This window comes from Microtus oregoni, unplaced genomic scaffold (genome assembly GCF_018167655.1).
Source record: "Microtus oregoni isolate MIOR12 unplaced genomic scaffold, Mior012 000001F_ref0000356, whole genome shotgun sequence".
Lineage (NCBI taxonomy): Eukaryota > Metazoa > Chordata > Mammalia > Rodentia > Cricetidae > Microtus > Microtus oregoni.
The window spans coordinates 9,460,633-9,468,608 of NW_024543060.1; the positions used below are offsets into that span (position 1 = coordinate 9,460,633).

The following is a 7,976-nucleotide window of genomic DNA, read 5'->3' on the forward strand; positions in this document are numbered from 1 at the left end:
AGACCCCTCCGACAAATACAAGGAAGGGTCTATTACTTACACACCTGCTGTGCTCTACCAACCCCCAAAACTACAGCAAAAGAAGCAGCGCCTCCACTGACTGGAAGAGGAGCATGCCTACTCAGGGGCTATTTCCAGCAGGCATTCTTCTGCCTGACTTAAGCCAGTGACCCCCATCCCTATCCCTGCCCTTCTGTTGACAGCACCACCAGCAAGGGGTAACCATAACAGAAATCCATGTCCAAATTCTCAAATATGAAACGTACTATATCTCAATGAAATTACTTTACCCAAACACTTGCCAGAAATCTGGTCACCCTCTCTTAACCTCTGACCTCCCTCCCATTCCACTTCTGTCTTCCTCCAACAGTACACCCTTTCCTATGCACTTAACAGTCACAGCACACATTGAGAGAGTTTAATGTCACTTTATCCTCCTAACAAGTTTATGAGGTAGGTAAGGCAGGCATCATCCCAAGTAGGAAGCTGTGGCTCACAAATTAGGAGACATTGCCATGGTCTAAACTCCAGGATAGAACACAGCAACTTAGAATTGACCTTGAAATTGCTATTCTTCACATTGTGCTTGATCACCACCACCACCCCCACTGCTCATTCAGTCTTCACAGGCTGTGCTCCAGGGCCATGACTCAATACAAAGTTACCCAAGGCAGTGTTGTTCTCTGTCCCAGGTCTGCCGTCTCAGATATGAGGAAGAAATTATAAATCCACATCGGTAACCGTCCGTTGTAGAATGAAGATCAGTGCCCGTCCTTCCACAGTTACACCCAAAGCACCAACCCTTTGGATGCGTGATTCCGCCAGATGATTGAATCCAGGCAGTCGACAGTCCAACAAAGATGGCCTAAACATACATCTGCAACATGCTGGCACAGCACCATACTAAACACGCTCCGGGAGCACCTGATAAATAAGTCCATTCACATTCTCTGAGCCCAGAGATTTCTGACAAGGAGTAAGAACCCTGGAAGATGGCCAGAACTGTACTTGAGGCTCTCACAGGGAAACCAGGGCTCCTTGGCCATGCTGCTTAGAGGCGGACTCTGCCGTCACCTTGAAAAGGAGCAAGCACAAATAGCTTTTCCTGGCAGTGCAGAGACACAGCAGTAAGCCAAAAGGTGAGGGACTTCATGGCAAATCCCCTCCACCTAAGGTCACCAGGCACACCAAGATATCATACAGAAAGGTTTTTTGCTCGTGGCTTCTTAATCACCAATGTTGGGATAAAGGCCTTCCGGTGGGAGTGGTACTGAGTCCTTTCAGAGAGGTTCCTGAACTCCATCCTGCAAAAAAAAAAAAAAAAAAAAAAAAAAAAAGCAAAGAAGAAGTTAGAGCAGAAGAAAGAAACCAGAGCTGCAAAGCCTTGTTCCCTTTACGAGGAGGAGATAGGAGTGTTAAAGTGATGCTTCTCCCTAAAGAACAGGCCTCCAAACATGACAGGTTTCACTTGCAGTGAAATAATTTACCTCTCTGCCTACCTCACCATCCCCTAAATTTTAGTGTTAAGGAGTAAGGGCTTGGCAGGTGAAGATAAAAATATGCTAAATAATCTTATTGGCTTTAGAAAAGCCATTGTCGTTCACCTTACTAGACCTGGAAGGAGGTGGGAGATCCTTGGACTCCCCACAGGGCAGGGAACCCGGTCTGTTCTTCGGGCTGATGAGAGAGGGGGAGTTGATTGGGGGAGGGGGAGGGATGTGGGAGGCAGTAGCAGGGAAGAGACATAAATCTTTAATAAATAAATAAATAATAACAATAATAATAATAAAAGAAAAGGAAAAAAATTTAAAAAAAGAAAAGAAAAGCCACTGCCCCTAACCTCATCTAGACTTATTACCAACAGATGGGGCATCTTAACTGCTTTTGCTCTTTGGAGCAGCTTCTCCAACACTTTGTCTCACAAATTCCCAAGGGACTAAGATGACAACTGTCAGGACAGAACAATATCAACATCCTGGCCTATCAGCCTCTCCCCCACTGCCCTAACCTGGACCAGTCACAAGACTCACCTGGGTCCAGAACTATCAGGAGGGGCAGGAGGCTCAGGGAGTCGAGGGCTCCTCCAGCGGATCCGATTGAGCAGGACCTTGACCTTGTCCCAGTGGGAGAGGTCCTGCTGAACACAGAGTAGGGGTCATCATACAAAACATCTAAATACTATATATCCCTAATGACGCTCCCAGGGACTTCACTGCCAGAGCAAGTCACCTGCTCCAAACAGGAATCTTGTCATTTCCCTAAAATTCTGATTTGGGAGCACTTACATATCCCCATGCTCTTTATTCTACCAAATATATCCACATATATCCATCACTACCTTGTGTCCCTGGGAGGATGGAAGGATGTGGGTTGATTCCAGCAAGGCCTCTGGCAGCCTGGGAGGGTTGGCAATGAGCACCCCCATCTCTGGGAGTGCAGATGCCTCTGCACCTTCAGAAAGAGAACCACACATCACCTGGGGCCAGAAACAAACAGGAAGCAATCCTGCTAAGCTATAGTTCAGGGGGTCTGCTGATGGGGACTCTGGGCAGGCGCACAGGCAGGCAGAATGCAGAGGAAGACACAGTTACCCCTTACCTAGGTCCCTTGTCTGGCTAAGCTGCTCTCTGTGCCCTTGCACCCTATTGTCTGGAATATGTGAAGATGAAAGAGCCAATTCTTCCTCCTCAGGATCCTGAGATAGGAGAGATAGGACAATCAGAGACTCGTCAGAAAGCTGGGGCTGTTTGGGAGGTATTCATGCTTGCAGGAGTCCCTGCCTCCCTTGCTGCCTGATCTAGCCACCTGTACCTGTCCATCACTCACCCTAGAGGGCCTCTGGGTCTGCAGCTGCAGGTACAGCTGCTGGAGCCTCGCCATCTGCTCCAGCACAAGGCACAGGTGTTCCAGGTAACGTAAACCCTGCCCTGGAAGGCAGGTCAATGCTCCAGACTCCATATCACCCACCTGCAGGACATGTTAAGATAGGAAGATTTCCAAATCCATCCAAGACTCCCATCCTGGGTAGCCAGGCTATGCTGAACCAACAAAATGCGACACAGCAGGCAAGCCGAGGAAGACACACCTGGCTGGCTTCCTCGGTGCCCAGTTGAGCATGGCACCCATTCCTGTCTACTTCCTCTGTGGGGGTGGCTACCTACCGCTGGGTTCAGGGTGAAGCAAGAAGCAGTGACACAACCATCAATTAGGGGCAAGGAACGCCCCACCCCGAGAGAGCTCCAGGGGAAATGGGGGAGGGTCCCCACAAACCCCACGGCAGGGCTTTCTCCACCCCAGTCTTCAGCCAAGATGACTACTCACCACCTTTGCTTCTTCCAGACCAGCCTCTAGCTCAGTGTCTGCCTCAGTGGATTCAAGTTCCCCGGCAAAGATGGGCACTCCACCTACAGGCTTGCTCAGCAGCTGCAGGGAACCGCGCCTACGGGACAAGCTGGGAAACTCTCGAGACCTCTCCAGCACCTGTTCCAGCTTCTGTCGGGCCAGCAGCCGGTCTAGCTGGGCAGAAGGCAGTTCAGAGCTTCCCACAGGTTCAAGGTTCAGAGAATCTTGAGAAAGTCCGGACAAGGTAGCCAACGGACTGTCCCCAACCACCATCTCCATGCCTGAGTCCTGGGAAGCCAGTTTCAGAAGTGGCATCTGTCCTTCCTTGAAGTCCAATGAACATCCATGAGTTTTATCTGGTATCCGTCTGTAGGTGCAGGTAACTCCTGGCACCACACAGCCTTGTGCTAGGTCCTCAAAGGCCCCGTCTGTAAGGAGAGTCAGTATCAGGCTGGGCAGGCTGCCCTCAGTGCCCCCAGCATTCCTAGCAGTTGGCAGCATTCCCTTGAGGAGGTCTGTCCTGTACCAGTGGTGAGCAAGGACACAGGCCATCCACAGCCCTACTGGGATATGGTTCTACCCCTGCTTGGAAGATGTCTAGATGAGATTCTCTTTATAACAATTGTTGTCAACAGGCAGGAACCTACACTTTGGGCTTGCAGTAGGCAAAAAGTCATTGCAAGTTGTGACAATCTGCAATATGAATGGCTTAATAGACCCTTAACTAGGATCTACTTGAAATTTGGATGTGGGAGGAAGAAAGAGCGAGGGGAAGGTCGGGGCCACATAGTGCTGTCTGGAGCCCTTGACACACCAAGAAGCAGGATGAGGTATCTCCTGGAGTGTGTGGGGACAGTGATAAAAACGACAGCAGCTGGGGCTGGGATGTGTCAGAGCGACAACTTTCAAAGCATGCACAAGGCACTGGGTTCCATCCCTACCCTGCAGAACAGAAATAACAAAATGACAGCAACTATACTCATTTGGAGATTTTTGTCAAAAGGGGGGAAATGGGTTTGGCTCGATGGTTCAGTATTTTAAAGCACTGTTTGTTCAGAAGATGGATGCTGGATGCCCCCACATGGACCTTCACAACTCCAGTTCCAAGAAATCTGGTTCCCTCTTCGGACCTCCCTGGCCAGACCACACAGGTAAAACACACAAAATAAAAGCCCAAATTCTTTAAGAAAAAAAAAACTTTAAAAATATAAACTAAGTAAAACAAGGAAGCTGACTTTTGTTTTGTTTCTGAAAGTGTTTCACTCTGTAGCCCAAACTGCCCTGAAACTTCCAACATCCTTCCAGCCTTGGCCTCCCAAACGCTAGGTTATAGGCATGAGCCTCCACACTCTGATGGCTAGCGTCCATTTATCAGCCTCTCTGTGCCAGGCTCTACTGTGGTCTGGGAGGTCTATTGGAATCGGGCAGAAGCTAGGGCTGCTTTGGCGGGAAGAGGATGCCAGCCCGTTCCTCTGGTTCAGGAAGTGGACCAGGAAGCCTATGCTCTGCAACCTTCCCCGGGAAATGGGTTTTTGGTCGCCAAAGGGCTTCCAGGACTGTTGGTTGAGGCCAGGGTATTGGAGGCACCCAATCACGGGTAGGGAATTAGGGGTAAAGGAGCCCATGGACCGGTAGGATGCGGGTAGTAGGTGATTAACCTGCAAATCCCAGAGGATCTGCGCTGTGCAAGGCGACCCCAGCATATTCACTGGCTGGACTGAACTCCATCAAAGCAAGGAAGCGAGGGGGCGCGGCCGGTGGGCGCCGCCCGCGCGGGACCGGAGAACCGGAGGCGACCCCAAGGTGGGAGGCAACGCGACTCACCCCGGCTACCAAGTCGCTCCACCGCAAAGACGCGGCGCCGGCTCAGCATGGTGCGTTCCGGCTAGGCGTAGTAACCGCTGCAGCACACAAGCGATCCCCGGGCGTCCCCGAGTCCCTAGTTGCGCCGAAGCAGCTCAGCCCGCCGTTCCCCGCCCATTTGGGCGAGGCCCCGGGACACTCCCCGAAGGGGGCGGGCCGGGGCAGGCTTGGGCGGGGCGCGGCGCGCAGGTGGAGGGCGCTGACCCCGGCAGCTTCTGTCCCAGGACTCCCTACACTGAACGCAAGAGGGCTGGCTGCACGGGGTCACCCCCCCCCTCCCCCGCGCCCCCGCTGCTCCTGCCTACTGCGTTCCTGCTGCAGCTGGGAACCTGCTAGTGCAGGAGTAGCACTGCACAACAGTCCGGAAGGAAATGAAACCCCACAGCGCTGGCGGAGGGAAGAAGGCAGACTAGGACTGCATCCGGCCTCCCAGCTGTGTGACTTGAGGGCAGGTCCCTCAGCTTGTCAGAAAGGGGGAAGGGTTCTGCGCCTTGGGAAAATCTACAGAGCAGAGACGCTCTGTATCCTGAGCAACTTATGAGCCCCCTATCCAGCCCAAGCTTCTGTCTTATCCGGGAACTGCCACAAAGTTGCAAGGATGTGGCGGCTGGGTCTGCAGGGAGTGGGCAAGAGGTGAGCCAGCAGCCTGGAGCTGCCTGGAGGCTGAGCAGAAGTTTAAATGTTTCCCTGACCCTAGCAGCCATCACCCTTGACCGGGTCCCATTCCACCCCAACCCCATTCTAAAAGGAGCCCAGGCGGCAGTTGATGGTCAACCACCAGGTGACCAGATGATGCTGGGGGCTTGTGGGGAAACACCGCCTTTCTCAGAAACCAAAAACGAAACTGGAAAATCTCAGCTGGCTTCAAATCCCCTAGAGGCAGATAAGGATGCTGGGGAGGAGGGAGGAGATATTAGAGCCAGAGCCCAGGGAAGTGTGCAGGCCCCTCTCCATCTGTCTTCCTAGACTGCATACTCAAATGCTCTCCACTGGTTCCTTCATCAGAGAGCCACCAACAATCGAAGTTCAGTACTATAAAGTCAGGAAACTGAGGCACCCACCATTCAAGATGAGGGCCCGAGTTGCAGTTCTCTGCCATCTTCAGACTTTGATGTTTAGGTCAAGCCCTTTTCCTGCAGCATGAGTTCCCAGGGCTTCTGGTTGCCCCACCCCAACCCCCCATCCCTGTCCTTTAAATATATTGTAGGAAACTGGATGCTGGGCCAGGCAGTCCTGCTTTCTCCAGGTCCAAGAAGAGTTTGCCAAGCCAGGTGGCTTTCTCCTCCAAGGTGAAACTGTGGGGAAGTAAAGAGGGGGAGACCCTTGGTCTGATCTTGCCCTGAATTTGGAAAATGTGAGGCCCGATTCCAAGCAGTCTCCGTGGTGACCAGGACAGGAATGCATCTAGAAACAGGAAGCCAAGCCAGCAGGAATGCGGCGGCTCAGCACAAAGAACCCACACACACCCCACTAAGTACACTCCCCAACAGATACTCCCCTCCCAGATAGGGCCCCACCCCCTTGTGCAAGACTGGGCCAGGTCTGAGCGGCCACAGCCTTCAGGGAAACTGGGTCTGATGTGGTGGACTAGACTTCTGCACCTAGCATCCTGTCAAACTCAGAACCCTGCCAGTTCTTCACTACCCAAAGTGTTGTACATCCGTGTGTACACCTGCCACGATCTTCTCTGCCACCCCCACCTGGAAAATCATGTCCCTCGGAGGGAATCGCAAGAAGCATCACCACTCAACTGCTTTTGGCAGCATGAGCATGGTCCTTCTGCCTCTGGTGGGGAAACCCCGATTTCAGGAAGCGGACTTCCTGAAAACTCAGCCCTAAGCTTCACATGGGACAAGTGAAGCCAAGGACCCAAAGACAAGTTCTGGTTTGGTTCCTTTCCTGGCCCCCTCCCCTTCCCACATTCAGACAGCAGGTGACAGTGATACTTGTCTCTGAGCCGTGAGACCGCAGTTCAAACATCCTTAGCACATCCAGGATGCTCTGGCCCAGCAGCTCTCAACCTGCGGGTCGCAACCCCTCTGCGGGTCACATGATCTTTTCACAGGGGTTGCATAGCAGATATCCTGCATATCGGATATTTTCATTATGATTCATAACAGTAGCAGAATTACAACAAATCGTTTTATGCTGGGGAGGGTCAGCACAACATGAGGAACTGTATTAAAGGGTCACAGCATTAGGAAGGTTGGGAACCACTGATCTAGAGTCTTAACCATTATTATCCTAATGTGTGACTTTGAACTGTGATTGCTCTCCCAGCTTTGTTTGAAGAGAGGCTCATTAGATGTTTGGCCCTCTCCTAACGAATCTGTCATTTGTTGAACGTATTCTCTAAAATACAGAAAGAAATATGGAGTACAGTTGTGCCAAAGGGGTGTGTGGGTCAGAGAGGATGGAAACTCGCCGCTAGCTGGCTTAGGGTGAGGATGAGCGAAGGGGTGAACACCAAAGCCTGCCCCCGGTCCTCCTTCATGTCTTGTGGCACATTTTAGCCCACACTGGTTTGTTGTAGGTGGAGATATAACCACATCTGTAACCCAACTCAGCCTTCCCAACCTGTCACTTGACTCGTTTAACATTTTCCAAGTGTCCCCAAAGCCTCAGGGTGAAGTTCATACCACACCTGGTATTGAGACTCTCCTGATCTTAGGACAGATTCCCCCAGCAGCCACTGCTCTCAGCTGAGCATCCTGTTGGCAGTCACCCATCTCTCAACATATGTATCAGTCCCTTTTCAGATGGCCACGGCT

General features: G+C 51.8%; 1 protein-coding gene across 1 annotated transcript; it reads right to left on the bottom strand.

Annotated features, from left to right (window-relative positions):
- Nucleotides 1-418: 418 nt before the first annotated feature.
- Nucleotides 419-5,322, bottom strand: CUNH8orf58 (chromosome unknown C8orf58 homolog). The gene is made up of 7 exons (XM_041674345.1): nt 5,176-5,322; nt 3,325-3,770; nt 2,827-2,967; nt 2,599-2,695; nt 2,339-2,451; nt 2,031-2,134; nt 419-1,304 (listed from the first exon to the last, which is right to left on the bottom strand). The coding sequence occupies exons 1-7, from the start codon at nt 5,213-5,215 to the stop codon at nt 1,196-1,198; spliced, it is 1,050 nt and encodes a 349-aa protein (XP_041530279.1). The 5' UTR covers nt 5,216-5,322; the 3' UTR covers nt 419-1,195.
- Nucleotides 5,323-7,976: the final 2,654 nt, after the last annotated feature.